Source organism: Macrobrachium rosenbergii, chromosome 51 (assembly GCF_040412425.1).
Source record: "Macrobrachium rosenbergii isolate ZJJX-2024 chromosome 51, ASM4041242v1, whole genome shotgun sequence".
In the NCBI taxonomy this organism is placed as follows: Eukaryota; Metazoa; Arthropoda; class Malacostraca; order Decapoda; family Palaemonidae; genus Macrobrachium; species Macrobrachium rosenbergii.
In genome coordinates, this window is record NC_089791.1 from 32,447,002 (window position 1) to 32,470,887 (window position 23,886).

The window sequence follows — 23,886 nt, forward strand, 5'->3', positions numbered from 1 at the left end:
TTGCAAAAACTGTTCAACAATGCTAACAAGAGTACAATAAACAAAACCCTAGATTTCCAACCTTTTGTAATTAGCAGTGAAGTCTAGTGTATTAACATTGCAACAATGACAACTAACACATAAACTTTACAATATTTGCCCTTCGAATTTCCTTTCTAATTCTTTTGATAAACCTAATATTCCATCTGATGTATTACAATTCTTTATGTTTGATATTTAATCATAAGAGAGCATATACCACAGAACTTTATATATAATTACAATGGGCAATGCTTGCCATGTGCTTTGAAAAGTAGACTGTAGATAGTTATAAAACAAAACTTGCAGTCCCAGTAATTCTGACTGCATCGCTTTGTCTTTTACTTTACACCCTTTTCATCTTACATGAATGCAAACTGTTAACCTTCAGTCTTCACCCCTCACTTAGGAAGAAACCTGATGGCCCCTTATGAAATTCTATGAATATACATCAGCTCCAATTCAATTTTACAGAGAACATACCAAACTCAACATTCTTTCATTTTTGTCATGTTTATACATTCTAACATACCAGGCAAATGTAGGGTTTTCAAGAAAAGGTTGTTTAAAATCACTTGGTGACTATTCAGTGTTATTTTGAAAGAATAAGTTTCAATAATGCTTGTTTCTCTAGATACACTTCTTTCTGTAATGACTCATTTCTACTCATTACTGCATTACTGCACTGGAACACACGCTGCATACTGATGTTATTTGTAATCCCTCCTTCGCGGACGAAAATGACTTCAGGATCACTACGGTAACGATATAGCATATTAGGTTGTGGCCGGACCTGTAAATCAAAGAAAGTTATATAAAAAAAATTACATGCATACATACATACACACACATAGATACACATATACATATATATGTATACATATATACATGCATACACTTCTGTCAACTGCAAAAGCACAGTAAGAATGAGGGTCAACATATACAGAGGACATGCACTTTGAACATGTTCATGTCATGAGCATCTATACTGATAATTCTCAAGGTTGGAGAATCATCAGGCACCTTCGATCTTACCACCTTGCCACAGCCATAACCGATAACATAAAGAAACAAGCTAAAATCATCACCTTTTCAAACCAAGAAATACCTAGCAAAGCTTTAATAACAGCTGTGGTGTGCCTTATACAATTTGTCTGTTCATCAAAGCAGTCATACAAAAAGGTGACACTGTTAGAAGGCAGTTATCCACCTCTCGCTCACTAGCTGCTAGCTAACTACTTTGTTACCAGGTTTAAAAAACCAAACCAGTTTTTGCTGAAGGTAATCCATAAAATAATGAAGGTTTGTACTCTCACAGGAACAAAAATGAATTATAAGGAGCAAGAGTAATGCACATGCTCATAATCTCTAAATTACAAAATCTTACCGTTAGGATCACAACAAATGCTGCTTCCGTGTTAAGCGACACAAATCCAGAATCATCTGCCTGAACAGAAGGTGGTAACAATCCAGCGTGCGTAACTGAGATAAACTGGATCAAGGAATCGCAGGGAAGTACCATGGGAAATATTTCTGATGTTACCAACTTTGAAAATCCTGCAAGATTATACAGTAAAACTGTGAGTGCTTATTTATTTCCTTTTGTGGACATACATAAATAAATTTCAACCCATTAATAAAATACAGCATGTTCTTATTTTTGTGCAACAGATCTCGGCTGCCTCAACACATTCAAGATCAAGGGACCACCATGTAAATGCCCAGAGATGCTTACAGTATATTTTCGGCTCATTCTTTCACGACTGCATAGCATCAACATCACTTCCTTTGTGGCTCTCCCAGGATTATGTCATTTGTGCTTTTTCACCATTGTGCTGTCAATTTCCATCATTTATTACATTTTTTGTGCACAGTTTCAATCACTGTGAGCTTTGATCTTTCTAGTGTGTAAATGATGTAACTTTCAAACAAGAGGAGCAAAAATTTAATTCTCTGTCTCTCTCTCTCTCTCTATCTCTGTTCTGTATTTTTAATTTCTTCAATTTACAACTTGCCTTTTGGGTATGTTTTACCTATCATTTATCATTTTTCTCTAACCTACCAGGCTGGCAGATTTTCAATAGTAACGTGAAGTAATTTCTTACAGCTTAAGGCACTCAAAACAATTTGGATAATGGATTTGGGTTGGAAGGAATGGTGGTTCACAGGTAAAAGAAGAAGCAATTTCACTCATTGTTAACCATAATTTTCTTGGTATGAGCTGCTACTGCATTCAGTTTGTCCTGCCCCTAACAGGGCATATGAGGACAAATAACAAGTAAGTAATGCTAATAAAACAAGTAAACTGTACAAAAAAAAAAAAGCAATACGCACCAAGCATTAGACAATCCCGCTGATTTCTTGTCATCTTTACTCCTTTTACAACACCTAAATGATTTAACCCAATATATATCTTCCCTCCTAGGCCTGTGTTCAACATACCCAGAATAATCTGAAAATCATACAAATGTATATTAGCATCATGGAGAAAACTTTCAGTATTAAACCTCAAATACAGGTATCATACCATAATTTGCCACTTCCTGATAGAAAACAAAGATTAATAATGCAACTGGCAATATCAATGCCAACATTTAGCTAACCAAATACCTAAATTATCAAGGTATTAATGTACTGATGTTTTATTTCTCCGGAAAAGCAAAAATTTGTCATTGCATATCTGCATTAGCTGATGAAGAGAATAAAAGTACTAGTGTGGTTGCTCTGCAAATAATCTGGGTGCCTACAAAAATTTATAAAACACTAAAAATACTGTATTACAAACACCTGGCAAAAATACATTAGGTAAAAATACACATTAAAATTTAAACTCCTGAAGTTTGTATAAATTTTTAAGGAATAACTGAGATATGAGAAACCAATCCTGAGAACATACAAAGGTTTACAAACGTACATATACACATATTTACGGACCAAGGTTCAGTTCCGAAATCTGAAAAAACCCAAAAACTGAAACGATATGTAGTGCTGCCCTTGTAGCCACTCAAGAACTAACGGCAGCTGATTCATGGGAGTTCCCAGACCACAGAGTGCATGATTTGAGATGTCAGACTGCATATGGTAATCAGGGTTCTTCTGATGCTACATATTTTTGAGTTTTACAGAATGTTTTTGTTGGATAAAAAATGTGCTAGTGTATTCATGTTGTAAGTTTCAGTTTCTAAATTCATTAAAACCTGATGCTAAACTTTGAGTTTTACAGAATGTTTTTTGGTTGGATAAAAATGCTAATTCATGTTGCAAGGTTTTTCATTAAAAACCCCAAACTGAAACAGCTGGCCAGGTGAGATAAGAGACTGTGAACTTGCAACTACTTATTTCACAAACCAAACTTTACTCTGCTTTCCTAATCTTCAAGTACAGTACTTATCTTTAATGGCAATACACATCTCTGAAATTATTTATGACAGACTGCTTGAATAAAAGTGCTATAATAAAGTGAGGTAAAAGAAAATTTACTCATTAAAAACCACAGTTGAGGATTAATTTGTGCACTGAATGTTATGCCATCTATGAGATGGTTATCTTCCTTCACTAGAAACGGCCAACTGATTGTAAGGACTCAATGAAAAACATTCGACAGCATTGTTATGTAGTTCTGAAACCCACTTAATTTTGCAACATTAAATTTTTTCTACCAAATTTTCTCTTACTTTTCCTTTATTTTTTTTTGCACAAGTAGACAATGGCATTCGAAAATATTACGTTCAACTGGTGTTGCAGAAGAGCCATGCAACAGTACATATCCCTTCTTTATGATGGATGGAGACGGGAGGGATTTTCTCATGTACTGATTTCACCTAAATCTTCATCAAGAGATTCAACACCAATCAGGCTGTAGGGTCAATGCAAAGAGTAGTTTTATCTGCATAAATGCCCAGCAACTTTTCTATCTTGAAGCCTAAAGCTAGGGCATGAAAAAAAATAAATTTTTTTCCTATCATCCATCAGTTAATATTATTTTTCACAAAACCACTGGAGAAGGTGTTCATGCCAATATCATACTCCTATCATCAAGAATAATATGGTGAGTTTCATCATTCTGGACATCCACTTTATGGCCATAATGGAATTTTTCTGCAGAATAAACAAACATATATTACAAAGGCAAAATTTAAACATACACTGCTTTTGTTTACTTTGGTATCTTCAATGGAGGACATTAAGCTGCCTGTAACTGATTATTTTTACTTAATACATTTACACAGCTAAAAGCAAAACAAACCCAGATCCAATCTATTAAGTCCCTAATTATGTCACTACAGTATTCAGTATTTCAGACTAGATTTAAATGTACACAGTTTTTTCAGCGTTTCTCAATACTAATGAACAATCAAAGACTTTTAAGTAGGGAAATGGGAAATGAGCTTTAAAAATACCATACCACGCTCAAGAATGGACAATGTGAATTCTAAAACTGTGGTAATTCAAAGAAAACTCACCAATATTAGCAGTTATAACTTCCTGCTTTTTCCAGCACCATCCACTGGGATTCCGATATGGAACAAGTTGGCGAGTATGAATAGCACTCCTTACTTCCAGGTCCCAATTACGATCTAGAGTAGGAATGGCAGCTACCTTAAGAACAGCTGGAGAAGGGTCACTGGAATTGCGATTTCCTGGAGCTGTTAATGGCTCTACATCCGGTTTCCATGATTGAAAATTTCTGAAAATTATTCTGAATTTTAACACAATACGTGCCAAATGCATAAGGGACAGAAACACTTTGAAAGCTGAATTTCATGAAGTGATACTATTTACAATATAACATCTATAAGACAAGAGAATTATGTAAAACACTGCAAAAGAACTGATGCATCACTTTACCAACATATTATTTGATGCAATTACAGTATAGTGGTAACCATATTTCTTAACACAATGGTAAGAAAGCCAAGATAAAAGGAGCTAAAACCAAGTCTTACAATGCAAGATTAAAAAAAATTGTTTCCTTAAGTATTAATGAACTTAGTTCTTGAAGGCATGAATATCAAATGAATTTGTGAGAACTACACGAAGTAAAAGGTAGTGAAGATGACTACCACCCACTAGTTAACTGACAGTAACTACACAGACTACAGCCCAGTGCTTGGAGGACATGTCAAAACTACAGCATACAATTCGGTTGTGGGAGAGTTAGTAGTACATGAACCAGCAGCTCTTGGTGGTGACATCAAACTAACAATTCGTGGAAGCTAGCATTGCAAGTTATTTGTCTTTTAGGTTGTTTCATATGCAAGTCCCTTTAGGGGGAACCGCTTACAGTGTGCCAAAATAATCAGTCACAGCAGTGGTAATCCTGGTAAGCACAGCAGCACAATCAACTTCAAAAAAGTCACATGAATGAATGACACCTCACCTGGGCCATTAGAACATGAGCTGGGAATGCAAAGCAGGGTTTCTCTCCTTTAAAATTCTGCTACGTTGATAGACAGATAGCTGATCATACAGAGTAAGACTAATTAAATTTAATGGGGCTGTACAAAAACATAAAATGTTTTATTGTAGATGCCTTTCCCACACCACCCAAGTGGCCACTTTCCAGACTAATTTCCATTTGATTTCTTGCTAGTCATTGTAAGCTTTATTTTTCTTACACTAATATCCAGGTCTTTCCTCTCCACTCCACTCTTCCATCTTTCAATCACTACTGCAACCTTCTCTTCTCATTCTGCTGTTCACACTAAATCATCTACATAGAGCAACTCCAAGGGGTCTCCCTTTCTGCACTCATTTGTAGAGTCTTTCATAGATGGCTATTTTACTATTACAACTCAACACTAATTAAGTAACAATAATCTAAATTAAAACAGGTTTTTGTCTGTGAAATCAATAAAGAAAAAGCCAAAGCAAAACAAAGGGACAAAAAATCAAGTTACCCTATTCAAATAGAATATGATCTTCTAATGCACAAGTTTGGTAACGCCTAACCAAATGGGTGGATATATTAATCATCTTAAGTTACTTTCACCAGCCGTTTCAAATACATGAATATAATGGTATGGCAAAATTTCTCTCATATTTTAAGCAAAAGGTTTCCAAGTTTACTGATATATAGCACATTGTCTGATACTTGCATGTCTTAACTTTCCAGAAATAGCATGAACATAAAACCAGCGCACTACTGTGTGCTGGCAAGCATACCTTCTATTGTGCACCTGTGATATCTTGGTAAAGTCAGCAAGACAGCTTTCCACAACCTCTTTTCCTCCTATAAGCATTCTAAGAGAATTCCATATCTGTAGGCTGCCAACTCTCAGGCCTAGGTCACACAGTGCTAGATGGAGGAAAGAAAAATCTTATTAAATTTAATACAAATATCACGTTTTTAATATGTTAATCATTTAAACTGTTAAGAAAGTAACAGTCACAATATTCAACAATTATTTCTGGCTAAACTATGAGAATATGAAATCATAAACAGGTCTAATATAAAATACATTTCAAATTTCCACAACTGTACTCCAGCCTCTGCATTCCTATAAGCACTGTAAATAACTGATAATACACGAAATGCTGGAAATGACAAAACAATACTACACGAGGCACAAACAACATACTAATCAGTATTTTGGATGTTCTTTTAGCCATATGCAGTAAAACCTCTGTAAATTGACATTAAAAGGAGCTGAGCTGGCTGAAGAGCTCCAGACCAGAAACTTCATTACTGAATGGGCATTCTGACTGGACAGCCATACCAGTAGGTTTGCAAAATTATAATACCAGAATAACAGACTTGTACTATTTTATGCAGTACTAACATTACAAATCATATAAATTAGGAGATATCACATCATCACAAGAAAAATATTTGCATTAAAAATGTTCATAATACTGTACTTACTAACAAAAGTCCCCTCTTTGGCAAGAAAAAGGCGAATCTCGGGAGACATTTCCATTGCTGATACCAGTAATGACAGGGCTTTGTATAAATGCTCCTTTTCTTGGTTGTGAGTCACTCTTAATAGGTAGTCTACAAATATTGAACATGAAATTTAACAAATGAATAGAATTTTGTTAAAACAATCATTATAACTTCCATATTACAGACAAAACAAAAGCAATAATCATTTAATTAAAAAAAATTGTCATTAGTCATTTTTGATTGGCTGAAAAGGAGTCCTGGACACTACATCCCCAGTTATATGAGAAAAGGTTAGGGCAATCAGCTAACAGATTTACAACTCTGAATCAAACTCATTCCTCACCTGTCTGGCTGATGAGACATGAGCAGACAGTAAGATCGGGAGGAAGGCCATTAAATTATAAGTTATAGTTTTGTTTGAAAAATTAATTGTACAAAAATTTTGTTCATAGCAAACCCATTAATTATAATCAGCCTGAATCCCAATGAGATGGATGGATCAAGCTACTGAAACCAATAAGTTGATTAAAAATAATCTGTCAGCTTACTCTTTAGTCTTCCAAAATTGATTTAAGAATCTGAAACCACAGGAAAACTGTTATGTGTGGAACTGTGGCAGTGATCAGATTAATACTTCTTTCAGTAGGTGCCTCTACTGGAAGCCTCTATCTCTGAAACTTTGCTAGATAATCTCCAAAAGTGAAGATTTATGAAAACAGTATTTCGATTCCAGAGGAATATGCTTAAAGGTTATACCACTTGCGAAATGTCTTGGGGTAGTATATGAAACTTGACAAGGTTGGTAAACCACTCTTGCTGAGGCTAATGAAAGGCTATCAGTCACCTAGAAATGTTCCCCTGGAACAAGAGATATGGCCCCATCTGCAAGAAGAAATCCTATTCTCAGATTCTATGAGTTCAACTATCTTCTTGTTTTGGCTACCTTGGAACACTCTGGACGAAGACGCAGAGACTGAAAGGGCAATAAGAAAAATGGCTACTGCCACCATGAAAGGCAAAGAGATAGCTAGACTACTGGTAACTACAAATTTCCTGCAAGTAGATCAAAGACTTACTGTGAGCACATAAGGCATGTATAATTCTAAGCAGGAAAAACAAGGCGACAGGCAAAGGAAATGAATGTTATGATTCATGTCCAGATTGCTGTAGGAAGATTTAATTTTGAATGAGGAAGTGGCAGATGTGGTGTTCAGCTGCTGGAAAGGACTGAGATCTCAGAGATTAAGAAGGTTTGAACCTGTGATTGAAGAGATGGGGAGCAATTAGTCAGAAAGTCGAAGTTGTCAATCATTCAAACTAGAAAATACTAAAGTAAAAAGCTTCAGTACCTGCCAAGATGCATGATTTTCCAGATCGGCTGCATAGCAAGGCAACCACAGCAAATGTTAATGTTGTTCATCAATTACGAGGGCGGTTTTCTCACCGCCTCTACCACCTACCACTAGTTAGCCCCCTTATTACCAGGCTTCAATGACTGAAACAACATTTGCCAAGAGTACATTCATATAAATGAAGAAGGTTTGTGACTTATGAAACACTTCAACAGAGATGAAGGACTAATAAATATGGCATTTCTTTTAATAAATACAAAGCAAAAATCAAATTATGTAGCATCTTAGGAACCTAGAGCAAGGCTGACACCTGATTAAAGGAGTTAGCTTAGATTGCTGGATCCACCTCTGGGGGACCTGAATTTTCTTTTTCTCATTTTAGCACAGATTGGAGTATCCAGGACTACTTTTGATCTTGTGAATGGGGCTAATTATGGCTACAGTAATTCTGTAGTCTGTGGCATAAAAATACTGTTAGAATTATAAAATGGGCAACAGGGCAAAATTAAATTCTAGTTTTATTTCTTTCAAGCTTTTAATGATGACATACCTGAAACAGCAGTGCAAATGTCATACATCAGTGGAGTGCCTAAAGATATACGTAGTAGACTCTTGAACAGATGCAGTACATCAAGGGCTATCCTTGGGACCTGCATCCACACCATAAATTTGCTGTAAAGTACCATTTAAATGTCTTAAAAAAATCACATGCCATACAAAAAGTCATTATAAATCTTTTTATACAAGCCTTTAGAATAGAAATTGAGTAAAATTAGAATACAGAATTTAGGCAAAAGGCCAAGCACTGGGACTTATGACGTCATTCAGCGCTGAAATGGAAACTGATAGTAAAAAGGTCTGAAATGTGTAACAGGAGGAATCCCTTGCAGTCGCAATATGAATCAATTGTTAGGAGTAGTTGGAAATTAGACTTCTGATATGAACTGGCAAATTTGGAGCCAGAAAACAGCAGTATGAAGTACACAATACTGACAAGGAAAAACATATCCCTTACTAACCTACAATCCACTGATACCAGCTCTTGGGCTAAACTTCTTCGATATGCTAATGAAACCAACACCCTGAGTGTAGGGACTGCTATATCAGCAATTGGTGCTGGAACCACTGTATGAAAAAATAACAGGTCATAAACGAAAAATTGTAATTTAAATCATATACTCAACACAATTCTGCATTAAAAATGCTCTAAATATAAATAATACTTAGTGACCATAAAACAACCAGAAATTCTGTTTCAAGTTTTCCATCTCAGTTTTCAAGATCCTTTTCATGAATAGTATTTAATACATGCATGGCCATCATGGAAACGTCCCACAAGTGTAACTAGAATAAATAATAAAAACATACTTTATTTCACCTTGATATTTAAGATACATTAATTACTTATCTGATGTGCATGGTAAATTTTGAATGCCACATACTGTAAATGTCATAAACAAAAAGACAAATCAACTAATTTGACAAAGAAAATGAAATGAAAGAGGATATAAAATTGTAACAGGACAATTAATACATAGTGGGACTCTGGTACGCCTGATGTAATTATGGCCTTAAAGTTATGTCTTCTCAAGTCTTATTTACCAAGTCTCTCAGTTTCTGCCTATCACTAATACCCGCAGGTACAGATTTGTGGCCGGTGAAGCAGCTTGAGGAAAAACCTTCAGTTTTCAGATAAAACGGTAGTTCGTGGGACCGAACACACCCACAAAAATGTGGAAAACTCAAGAGAGAAAAAATGAAATATAGTAACTGTTTCAACAAGAAAAAACATATCTTGCACAACTAACTTGGTCAGTAATACCCAAAACCCGCATGCTACCTAATTGCATTGAAGGTAGAACCAACTTTATTGCAAGCTATACACAGCCCATTTTCCCAGTGAAACTTATATTTGCATGAAACAAATTCTTATTGTATTTACTGTGACAATATGTACTGGAAAACAAAATTTACACTAAAGAGGAAATGTAACACAACATTGCACTTAAAACTTACTAAAAAATTATGAGAACAAGAGTCAAACAACTACAGTGCTTGACCCCAAAAGAAAGGTAAAAACAAAACTGATTAATTGTAGGGATATTATGATATCTAATACTGTACCTATGAAATATTTTTTTTCATGCAGCTACTACTGAAAGGAAACTTATAATTTTGTACGGTGGGAAGTCTGTATTACAAATGAAGTAGTATTGGTGGAGAGATTTAGTATCAAGAGACAGGAAAATAGACTGAGGAAATTATGGATATAGGGAACAGATGATGATCTGGGCATGACAGGAGTTTAGGAGAGAACTCATTTTAAGTCTAAATCCATACAGGGAAAAGGTGTACAACAGTGATCTGAACCAACAACACTACAATATTGTGATGCATCAGCTAATTAACAATGATATGTCTCACACTTTTTCTAATGTAAACAATACCAAAACAATCCTATATATAAGCAGGAAGAACAACTCCTCTCAAGAAAAAGGATGCCTGCAGGCATATTTCATCTTTTTACCTGATTTTACTCGTACTTAAAAAATTTTATTCACTACAAATTACCAAACAGCCCTAAAATATAAGCTTCATTTACAGCTCACCAAAATCAAGAGATAAGGAGCATAAAAGATTTAATACGTGTATGATGAGGCTAAAGCTTTTAAAATGACAAAAGCTTTAACTCGCTAACTCCATAAATGGCATACACATACACAAAAAGCGTAATACTGTTTAGCTCCACTGAATTATTAAAATAACTCAAAAGACTTCGCCTAAAAATATCTCACCGCAATTTTTGGCTGATTGTGTCATGTTACTATACAGAAGAAAATAACTTTCTCACCTGGTAAACATGCTAGTCTTCCACAAGGCAGAATATTTAGCAAAGATGCAGGAAGAAGGATAAGCTGACCAATCTCAATTGCTACAACTATGCCAGTGTCTATACCATACACGCATGTCATAGGACCCGCTACTCTTACTACGCGAACACGAATGTAGCCGACATCCTCTGTTTTATTCAATACCTTCAATCCTTCCTGTCAAAATTTACACGACACTGTTAATTGGATGGCTTCTTTCAAGGCCCGCTTCATGCATTCAAAACTGACTCATAAAAGCAACACTAGTCAGACTGTTCAGTATAACACTGAGTGGTTGGCTAATGAGAGTTTACATCAGGAACTGCCAATGAGTCTGTAATACTTGCTTCAAGTGACTGATACTAAAAATAAATCTGTCAGGTATAGTAAGAGTTTGAAAATGTGAAGGCAAATGTGTATAAAACATGTACAGCATAAAACATCAGGGCTAGTGCCTTGGTAAGCTAAGGAACAGCACACTATAGTGTGAGAAACACAAGACAAATCAACTATACAGTACCTATAGTACTGTTACTAATTCAGACAATGGCAGAATATACAGGTGAAACAATAGTACCCTGTAAGAGATCGTGATAGATTTCTGGACAAATGGTAACATATAATTTGAGTAACATGATACAAGATTACTGGAAGCTAAGAGTGAATGTGTATATAAAAATCATGAGGGGAGCATTAGTTTACTGCATTAAAGAACAATATACAGTCTTTGATGGCAAAAAGGAGAGACAGAAGGACATGAAACAAATGCTGCTGGTGAGGCTGATCTTCTACATCCCCTTGTGGAAAAAGAAATAGCAGCTGATGAGACTTGCATTCCAACAGGTAAAGGATACATAACTGATTTACTTGGTATGCCTGAAGGCTGAGGATACCCACAAGAATAGGACGTAATATAGAAGTGGCGGGAAAGGCATCACTATGAAGACAATTATTGAGAATGATAAAATGGAATGAAAACAATATCTTGGAATCTGGATTAGAAGAGGAAAACTTGAAATTTTCAAAATATCATATGGTATTATACATGCTGAGCTCCATGAATTTAGAAAATGAAAGAAGTAGGGGTATAAAATGGTTTAAGCACTATTTCTTAATGGCTTCCAATTCATAAGTTATTTTCTGTTATAGGTAACTAAAATGTGAATCACAAAACACCCTGAAACCTTATGTTAAATACCTCTGAGACATTTCTACTATTATAAAACTGTGCTGGGTAATAAAAAAAAAAAGAAATACAAAAACTGTGGCAACAGTAACCTGACATACCTTCAACTGTAATCCATATGTTGTGCCAAGGGAAGGGAAGAACTTCACAGACTTCTTGACCTCCAACTTGCAGATGCCTTGAGAAATCTCCTTGAGTTTTTCAATCCAATCACACATATTTGTTAGGAAAACCACACCATTTCTATGCACCAGACCAACTCTAAAATCAGCCCATTCAAAAGTTTGCTCATTTGAAATTCCTTCGCTCTTCTGTGTCATCAAGGAATGCTTCATGGATGACACCTGTATTTTACTTTCCTTTTCACTTAGCTCTTTCACGGGAATGATGTTAACAAATCTACCCGACTCTTCCAAGATATCTGACAAACACACCACTGACACTTCATGACTGTCACTCTGCTCAATGCTGTAAATCTTCAATATACGCCAAATGTATATAACATACAAATCTGACAAATTTCCTCTATCAGCAAAAGTTTCTTGAAATATTTTCTGAGACTCGGTTGCCTGCATTCGAACGACATGAGCTTTTACTATTTTGCCATGTGTCAAATCTAAAATTTCACTGATACTTCTATGGGTGACTTCTGTTTCGTCAACTATGGTCTTCTCCAGAGCTTGAAAGAGAAGAGGCAAAACACCATCATTTTTTATCTCCTCAATCACTTTAGTCTCAATGTCACCTTTTACAGCAACTGTAACACACGGATGGAAATCAGCAAAGAGCTCAATCAAATCAGTTACACTTGATTGGAGGTCAATTACAGAATGAATATAACTACAGAAATGATAGAGAAATGAGCTGGCTAAGGCATCATTTTCTTCTAAAGCATTCTTTAAATGACAAATTTCATCAGTGATAGCACTGTAACAGTGACTGGACTTTATTCTTTCCATGTAAGTCTCAAGACAAGAGGAACTCTCATGATTCCATGATTCTAATGATCTATTGGCACAATTAAAAACTTTCCTTCCATGCAATATACTATCTGACTTTTCAGCTTTTCAAAACGATTACTTGCTAAAATATTGATTTTGCTTGAAACTGTCCCTTTTCCAGAAACTGCCACTCTGGAAGCATCTTTCTTGATACAATTACTCTGAGCAAAAGGAGTCACTTTATTATACGTTAAAAATTCAGCTTCTCGAGCTTTGTCCTCACAATGCTTATGATGTGGGACATGAGTCACTTCACTTGAATCAGTGCTGCTTTTCAAAAATTCAACTTCTTGAGTTTTGTCTCCACTATGCTTTTGCGACAAATGAGTCACACTACTTGGATCTATGTTACTATTTAAAAACTCGGCTCTTCGAGTTTTGTCCTCACTAAACTTACTATGCAATAAATGAGGCACTTGAACCGAGTCTGTCATGTTAGTACTTAAAATCTCAACATTCTGAGGTTCATCATCAATACAATTAAGTGATAAATGAGTCATGTTATCTGAATTGGTATTGGTTTTTAAAAGTTCAACTCCATGAGTTTTGTCCTCAATATCTATACTAGGGGGTAAGTTAGTCACTAAACTTGAATCTTCACTGCTAATTAACTTGACTTTCGGAACCTCTTGTTCAGTACAACTAGTATAAGATAAATTATTCAGCATACATGATTTTTTATCAATTCTCAAACTTTCTAATGCTGACGGTTCCTTGTCAGTAAAATTACTAGGGCATATATCATCCACTACACTTGAATCTGTATTGCTTCTTAAACAGTCTAGATTTGAAGCTTCCTTCTCAAGATTATTATAGTGAGATAACTGAGTCATTTTTTCAGTAGAATCATCAGTATGTGACACTAAACTAATAGAGCTATTACAAATAAGGTTTTCATCAGATGAATCATCCTCTTCTAAATTAGTAGTAAAATCATCAGGAACTGGACACCCATCTTTTACAAACATTCTTGTTTTAAAACACTACAAATATATTCGTAAAGGTCTTCATTCTCTCGACAAGCAGCCTTCTCCAGTGATGATGCACCCCCAACTTCTTTTCTTCGCCCTTCTCCTAGAAGACATTCTGGATCCTGTAATCTCTGATCTACTTTGTCCCCAAGAAGTTGTAAAGCTCGTGAATATCTTGAAGTTACACTTTCACTGTTACTTGAAGTGGAGTTTGAATCGTCATCTGAGGATGACTTAAAATGGTTTAACAGAGCCAGTGAAAAAGGTGAATTTTGTAAATTCTGCAAAGCTCTTGCAGAACTAGGGTACACTGACCCCAGGCGAATATTTTGAAAACTGGTGGTTTTATTTTTATTTTCCGAGTTCAGACTTTCATTGATCTTTAAATAAGGTGTAAATGCAAATGATGCAGGTGAGTTAATTCCACAGAGGGAAGAGGTTTGTGTTGGAAGGAAATTAATGTTGCCACCAGACGATGAGGTATCTGTATCTGAAGAATGTCCATTCTTAGACATTCCCTTTGGAAGATATTTTTGTCCATCTGCAAGACCCTGCCTAGATTCATCACTCTCGGTCCAAAGACTGTCACTGTCAAGAACCATTTCATCTTCACAATCACTGGAGCTTTCATCCACAAACATTGTTAATGAAATGTAACCTGAAAAGAAAAATTTAAGTCATGAAACAATCCACTTTCTCTCTCTCTCTCTCTCTCTCTCTCTCTCTCTTTCGTACATAAATTTCAAATTGCTGTATTGCTATGTGTAGACTACTTTGCTTTAGAGATTAGATATCTTAAATTTTCCATACAATTACTGATCAAATACAGGTGCTTCTCTAATCACATCAAGTTTTTTAATATTTGAAGACGAAGGATATTTAAAAAAAAACTCCTAAAACACATATTCTCTAACATTCAAACTCATAAATATTCAATGGACAGTATAGGAATTAATATGAATGTGCAATGTTCTATGCTTAGCAACATCATTCACAAAAAAAAAATGTCAGATTACTTCTGCTTCTTTACAGATGCCATGATACACTTCGCTGTTCTTATTCAATAGATCTTTTCATTGTTTTCACTGACAATCTGTTTAAAAAATATCTACTGTATATCATCTACGTTCAAAAGACTGCCCAAGAACTTTCGTTGTACAGTGCGTCCTTTCATTAATAAGTCGGTCATGCTATCCACAACATTGACATTTAAGACCTAGGATTGGAATACAGAGTTTCGGCCAAAGGCCAAGCACTGGGACCTACAAGGTCATTCAGCGCTGGAAGGGAAACTGAGAGTAGGTAGGTCTGAAAGGTGTACAATAGGAGGAAAACCTCAAAGCAGTTGCACTATGAAATAATTATTAGGAGAGGGTGCATAGCAAGATGGAGGGAAGATAATTCAAATGGATGTTCGGCAAAAGGATTGAAAGGGGTTGCAGCTTGGGGCCACGGAAGGAACGCTTCAAAGAACCTTTTAGTAATGCCTACAAGTCAAGTATACCTTAGTTTACCCAGACCACTGAGCTGATGATTAACAGCTCTCGGGGCTGGCCCGAAGGATTAGACTTATTTTATGGCTAAGAACCACCTGGTTACCCAGCAACGGGACCTACAGCTTATTTTGAATCAAACCACATTATACCGAGAAATTAATCTCTATCACCAGAAATAAATTCCTCTAATTCTTCACTGGCCGGCCAGAGATCCGAACTCGGACCCAGCAGAGTTCTAGCCGAGAACGGCACCGACCAGTCTAACGAAGAATCTAGTAATGCCTACAGTGCACCCCCTGAGGCGCACTGACGGCACTAACCCCCTACCATGATGAAACATCCTACTAGATTAAGCCTTAGACAAAAGAATCGTATAATTACAAACAGATTCACTTACCAAATTATCAGTCTTTACTGAAGTCCCAATGGGAATGGTTAGTTCTCCCGAGTCTTCAAAATAACTGCGAGAAATGCAGTCATTCTCGAACTTCTGCCTTATACAGCCAAAACAGCACTGGAGTGGTAATGCTGAGTGATCTTATCTCTTGTTGTTATCTGATAAGGTGCGCAACAGACTTGTCTTTCATGGCACCTAAACATACAAGGCATTACTACTTGTACATACACACGTGTGCGTGTGTATGTATATATATACATACATATGTACACATATACATAAACACAATATATATATATATATATATATATATATATATATATATATATACATATATATACATACAGACTTTTACACACACACACACTTTTCCTGAATAAATATCTCCGCTAGATACCATCCAGTTTTAATGAGGTCTAAATTAAATTGTATTAATGCACAGAACAATTGTGTGATGAAATTATATATATATATATATATAGATATATATATATATATATATATATATATATATATATATATATATATATCAGAGAGAGACAGTAAAATTTCCACCTCGAACAAAACTGATCGACAAAAGTACTCCCAAACAGGAAAATATTACCATCCTCGCCTACGATTCACACAAGCAACGCGCGAATATGTTCTGCAATGCCTCACTTCAACGACCAGATTCTAACTGTGGTCCCACGATTCACGGATTCAAAAGAGCAAGGTTTCTATTGAGCAGTTGTGTCCTCGCAAGTATTGCAGATTATAATGATAACTTTTCTGTTGTTATATGCTAAGTCGTCCTGATTATAAGGTAGACATTTCAAAATTTTCCGTGTTATATGTTGTACCTAAAACAACATAATATACATAGTCAATAGTGGTCAAAATCTTAAAATATTCTGATCTTAACAATGTAAAATGGAATGGATTCCCGAGAGAGAGAGAGAGAGAGAGAGAGAGAGAGAGAGAGAGAGAGAGAGAGAGAGAGAGAGAGAGAGAGCCTCGTTAGTATCCCAAAAAAATATATATAATAAAACAAGCTCTTGAAGATGGATAAAAGGAGAGAGAGAGAGAGAGAGAGAGAGAGAGAGTAGAGAGAGAGAGAGAGAGAGAGAGGAAGAGAACATATGCTGTACCTAAAAAAAAAATGTATAATCAATAGTACTCAAAATCTGAAAATATTCTAATTTTAACATTATAAAAGGGAATGGATTCCCGAGAGAGAGAGAGAGAGAGAGAGAGAGAGAGAGAGAGAGAGAGAGAGGATGTAACCTCTCAAGCTGGTTCTCTCGTTATGACGTCATCCGCTGTATGACATCATTCCTATGACGTCTTGGTAGCCGTACAAGGAACAGGCTACGGACATCTGATTCTACTCTTTATCGGGTGGATGTAAAGCAAAATTCCACGAGCACTTCAACCAAAACAAACACATTCATCAAAGTCCTTTTGAATTTAACTGAATTTAGAATTTAGGGCAAAGGCCAAGCACTGGGACCTATGAGGTCATTCTGCGCTGACACGGAAATTGACAGAAAAAGGTCTGAAAGGTGTAACAGGAGGAAAACCTCGCAGTTGCACTATGAGTCAATTGTTAGGAGAGGGTGGGAGTAAGATGGAAGAAAGACAATATGAAAGGAGGTACGGCAAAAGGAGCCAAAGAGGTAGCAGCTAGGGGCTGAAGGGACGCTATAAAGAACCTTTAAGTAATGCCTACAGTGCACTGCACGAGGTGCACTGACGGCACTAACCCTGCTACGGAGAAAACATTCACTGGGTGACTCGCCCCAGATGATGCTTGTCACAGCTATCAACAAGTGTTTAATAAAGATTCTACGGCAAAAAAAAGCCAAATCTTCAACAGTACACAACCAGAATCTTCCCACTTGGAGAGGGTGATGTCATCACAAAGCTTCGTCACAGCCGTGGCCCATGAAAGTTTCAGCCACGTCCCGGTGGTGGCATGTGTTGTCAGCACCTATAGCGCTGCCAGACGCAAGATCACGGCTAACTTTAACCTTAAATATAATACATACTACTGAGGAGGCTAGAGGGCTGCAATCTGGTATGTTTGATGATTGGAGGGTGGATGACCAACATACCAATTTGCAGCCCTCTGAACAAGTACGGGGTGGGAAAACGAGTAGCATGAAGCCACTTTGGAAGCCACCTTAATGGTATAAACGTTCGCGAACAATAAGTTGCTCCTCACCTCGGAGAGGCTGAAAGCCGTGGGCACAATGACTCACTCGCAGAAGAAACCCCACAATATGTTTTGTTTCCGAAGCATTGCTGATGACAGACAATGTGATCAAGCCTGTCAGTATGTGGGAAAGGTAAGAAAAGATGTGGGTCACGGGTACTGGACTTCTGAGATTCATTTTTACAACAGATGATTAAAATATTGAGATGAGAATCTTTTGTAGCTTGAAGAACTTATGATAAAAACAAGTATAATTTGCATTCATAATGCATCCAGTCTTACGCATATGGCCTAACCACACCTAATGCAATTTTTTTTAAATACGTACATATGTATATACAGTGTATGTATATATACAGTACACACACATATATATATATGTGTGTGTGTGTGTGGCCAGTTTCCCTAATTTGTCGGCAACATCCACTGTAAAAATTGGGTCGATTTTAAATATACATTCTACGTTTTATTTCCTCAAAATGAATACCTGAACTCACGCAAAAATACTAATACTCTTCCCTTAACGTGTAGCATTTGTTTTATATATATATATATATATATATATATATATATATATATATATATATATATATATAAAATCATTAAGCTACAAATGCCGTTTAATATCCGATTTACTAAACTTTGGAATATCACCGAAGGGGTATTATAAGTAATTAATCTATTGGTACTGAAGTGTCTCGAACACTGACAAAGTACCCTCCAACGGTCTATGACGGTATGGTTAATATATTAAACAGATATATATATATATGAGAAAATAATCTGACATATTACTTCTTTTTTTCTTTGTTACAAAACAGACGTTCCACTGAGCTGCCTATTTTTTTCTTATTTTTCCTGTGAAGAGTATCAAATTTTTTAGCATTATAAATTGTAACTTTCACGGAATTTCCTACTTTATACAACGCTGCATTGTTCGCTCATAACAACTTTAGAGCATTAAATCAATAAAAAGCAATATCTCCCAAATGGTAAACTACTACCTTGCATGTGCCGGTTGAAAAGCGTCTAACAAAACGCAAATATCATTTCCACTACTGTATAAATAAAACGTATCATCATCCCATGATGCTTACTAAAAAAAATTATTAATCATGTATCATTATTTTTTTTTACTTTTAGCAAAGGTCAGTCTAATATTTCACATCTGGTAACTTTTAATACGATCCATGACCGTTCTTCGTGAATAGAATTCATTCTAAAAAACAAAATGGCTGTCACAGCATCCTTATAAATCTTCAGCAAAATGTGCAAATCGTGACGGCAGAAGTCATCGGGAAATATGGACGTCTAGAATTTGCCGGGCCTAGATTTATATCACTACCACGTAACCGCACTGAGACGTCATTTGATCTCTACTAAAATAGACAAAGCTCGCGAAATGTGTATGTTGTTTTTGTTGCATTATCATCCTAAAACCCCAGCAAGGGCATTTGGGTTTGGGCGGTTAGATCATGCACTTCAAAACGAGCGGGTCTTGTTTACACAACTTGGTCTCATTTACCGATGTTGACGTAAGGTTCGTTAGACGATATCGGCCTGACCTTGTTCTTGTTCCCCTTCCCCACCCCCGTCCACTCTCTGCTATTTCTTTCTTTCCCTCGACAACCTACCAACGAACTCAAGTAACTACAGTAGTACGACTCTTAATTTTTAAAGTTCCCCTTCACGACTCTCTGCTACTTTCTTTCCTCGACAACCTCCAACGAACTCAAGTAACCACAGTGAGACTCTTATTGTTTTTTAAGTTCCCCTTCACTCTCTGCTATTTCTTTCTTTCCCTCGACAACCTACCAACGAACTCAAGTAACTACAGTACGACTCTTATTATTTTTTAAAGTTCCCCTTCACGTCCACTCTCTGCTATTTCTTTCTTTCCCTCGACAACCTACCAACGAACTCAAGTAACTGCAGTACGACTATTATTAGTTTTTAAAGTTCCCCTTCCCGTCCACTCTCTGCTATTTCTTTCTTTCCCTCGACAAGCTACCAACGAACTCAGGCAACTACAGTACAACAATTTTTCTAAGTTCCTGTTTGAAGCAACCTTAAAGGAAACGTCCTCTGGTTTGAATTCCAACGGGAACGTGACTTCCCACGCTACTAGAAAACATAAATTTTAAATTGTGCATCTAAAAAACTACATATATTTGCATCCCATAACCTTTCTTTCTCGTTGAATTGAATTGAATATAGAATTTAGGCCAAAGACCAAGCACTGAAAAGAACGTCATTCAGCGCTGAAATGGAAACTGACAGTAAAAGTTTGAAAGGTGTAACAGGAGGAAAGCCTCAAAGCAGTTGCAATATGATTCAATTGTTAGGAGAGGGTGGAAAGTAAGATGGAAGAAAGAGGATATGAAAGGAGGCACAGTAAAAGGAATGAAAGGCGTTGCAGCTAGGGGCCGAAGGCACGCTGCAAAGAACCTCAAGTAATGCCTACAGTGCACCTCATGCACTAACCCCCTACGGGGGCTTTCTTTCCCGTGTCTGACATCTGACACCACCCTCCATTTGAAATAAAGCAAGATGGCAGCCTATTCAACTTCTGTATTACATAAAGTCGCCCTAAAAGGAACTCCTTCCCGCGGCAGGTTCTTGAAGGAGCAGATATTCTTATCCATTCAAGTGGGATGGCGATGCCGTTTCCTGTTGTTTGCTTTAATAAAAGAAAGGCAACATCACATATGGCGTGAACATCAACCCAATGAAAGTCTTGAGGGGGAGGAGGAGGTTGTGTGCTTTCCAATCTCAACACACAGACAGACAGCATTCTCTTTCCTTCTCCCTCAAATCCTACCATGAAATAAATATTTCTATTTGGGTAATAAAAGAAAAAAGTTAGCACTTTGTCTACTGTCACAGTAAAGGCGGTATGCAAACACGAAAAAAAAGAAGAGAGAGAGAGAGAGAGAGAGAGAGAATGTTACGTGACAAAGAAGGGTTATCATGCTTCCTTGCCAGACGCACGATTCCTCTACTCTCAGTCGGGCGGCCCCCTAAAATCTTAGATGACTATGACTCCAGCCAGCTCAGTGAAAGGTAGTACTATAAGTCTCATTCTGTTTGATAAAATAAACAGACGGGCTGTTTAAATACTCCTGAGTTATTGGAGCAATTGTAATGATGGAAACATAAAGGGAAGAAAATGACCTCTACAATGAGCAAGGAACTCAGAAAAATATAAAAATAAAACTACAGCAATAATGATAGACCGTGAGCATCAATATTATTTCTGAGATGGAATATTTACTAGATAAAATCTTTTAAAAATCCGACAATATAAAAATATACGAGCTAAATCTCTCTCTCTCTCCACACTTACACTGAGTTTAGTTGAGGAATAGATGTTTACTTAGGATATTTATAAAAAAAACCCACCTTTTTACTACTTGTAAGTTTTATATTAAAATAAAAACAAGTAAAAAATGTGTTGAAATTTCTTCGGCGATCGAGTTTTCCTTACAGCCGCTACAGCCTATAATCAAGGCCACCGAAAATAGATCTATCTTTCGGTGGTCTCGGTATAATGCTGTATGAGCCGCGGCCCTTGAAACTTTAATCACGGCCTGGTGGTGGCATATCCTAAATCGTTGTCAAAAGCACGATTACAGCTAACTTGAACCTTAAATAAAATAAAAACTACTGAGGCTAGAGGGCTGCAATTTGGTATGTTTGATGATTGGAGGGTGGATGACCAACATACCAATTTGCAGCCCTCTAGCCTCAGTAGCTGTTAAGATCTGAGGGCGGACAGAAAAAAGTGCGGACGGACAGACAAAGCCGGCACAACAGTTTTCTTTTACAGAAAACTAAAACGCATTTCATAAGGGAAATTCAGTAAAAAAAAATTAATGTCCGCCGTTTGTTTTGATGGGAAGCAAACCAATAATCCTGATTAATTTCCTCAATCCCCAAAAATTAACCTTCAAAAGTCGCTATTATAACCCGTTATGGTTTTCTTAGGAAAACAATAAGATTTTGTACTCTTTTTCCCTTGCAATTGTCTGGTTTCATATAAATACGGTATCACAAAAAAACTGAATTAATTACATTACACAAGTGCTTCTTAATCTGGGGGGTGCGCTCCCCTTGGAGGGCGTCAGCAATTTCCAGGGGGGCCGCGAGCCCTAGAGAAAAATTAAAACCTCTCTAATTATATTCGTTATTCTCTTAACAAGAGTCGCTAAGAAGCAGCGTCAAGTATCTCACTAATTCATTCCCTTAAGAATAAAAACACATTCTCTTTCTCTTTTTTTTTTTATTTTCCTTTAAAGCTGGGAGGGAATTTTACTCATAGATGCAAAGGGGGCGTGGAGAGAAGGACCAACTTTTAGAAGGGGGCGTGGTAATAAAAAGGTTAAGAATAATAAAAAGGTTAAGAACACTGCATTAGACCTTCTGTGTGTTGTGACTGTTTAAGAGAATGTGCTGTCCTCCGAAGTACATGGGGTTATATGCATTCTTTTTTAATGCTTCCAACTTAAGTCTCTTACGAAATATTAGCCAAAAAGGCTAACCAAACCAAATGTTTGTCAATACTAGGCACACAGTACTCCATCGTATGGTACTCCCAAAACATACACAAGTTCACACTTGTCAAACTGAAATCAGCACTGCGTTCTAAAAGGATTATCCCCGTAGGGGATAGCGCAATCAGTGCACCTCATGGGGTGTACTGTAGGCATTACTAAAGGTCCTCTGCAGCATCCCTTCGACCCTTAGCTGCAGCCCCTTTCATTCCTTTTACTGTACCTCCATTCATATTGTCTTTCTTACCATCTTGCTATCCACCCTCTCCTAAAAATTATTTCATAGTGCAACTGCTTTGAGGTTTTCCTCCTGTTACACCTTTCAAACCTACCTACTCTCAATTTCCCTTCCAGTGCTGAATGACCTCATAGGTCCCAGCGCTTGGTCTTTGGCCTAAACTCTATATTCCATTCCATTCCATCACAATGTTTATTTACAGATGTGCAAATTTCATATAAAAATTTTTAATCAAGTATTTTGCAATGCACTTGGGTTAACAATATTTTGTAAATTCATTTTTCCATGCGATAGTCAAAACAGTCTCTTAGTTTGATATTTCTGAAGCATATGAATACATTGAAGTAAAAGATTTTCTTGAAAACTATGGTATTTAATGTTAAAAGGTTTATACGTGATCATCGAGTATAAACGGATTACTTTGGGCATGTGAGGAAAATTTCAGGATGTGTCTACAAGAAAATATGTAATATTCCTATTGGAGACAAAAATGCATATCTAACGTCCGCCCTCTCTCACATTCCCAGCGTTGATTTATAAAAAAAAAAATAAGAACACAAACTGGCAACACGCAAACGTTCATGGGCAACAGTAAAATAATGAACAATTGTGATACAACTTCTAAAAGTAAACTTTTCAAATTACTGGCAAACATTTGGAAGGCACGGATTTTTTTTTATCCCTTCGAGATATACTATATCATGACTAAGTCACTCGATGA

At 36.5% G+C, this 23,886-nt stretch overlaps 1 protein-coding gene across 1 annotated transcript; it reads right to left on the reverse strand.

The window, feature by feature from the left end:
• Positions 1–597: 597 nt before the first annotated feature.
• LOC136833023 (uncharacterized) lies at positions 598–16,296 on the reverse strand. Its single transcript, XM_067094671.1, has 12 exons — positions 16,178–16,296; positions 12,414–14,942; positions 11,108–11,303; positions 9,276–9,381; positions 8,807–8,928; positions 6,884–7,012; positions 6,184–6,316; positions 4,482–4,705; positions 4,034–4,116; positions 2,353–2,470; positions 1,406–1,575; positions 598–811 (listed from the first exon to the last, which is right to left on the reverse strand). Exons 2-12 carry the CDS (start codon positions 13,269–13,271, stop codon positions 611–613), a joined length of 2,340 nt encoding a protein of 779 aa, XP_066950772.1. The 5' UTR covers positions 13,272–14,942; positions 16,178–16,296; the 3' UTR covers positions 598–610.
• Between the last annotated feature and the right edge of the window lie 7,590 nt (positions 16,297–23,886).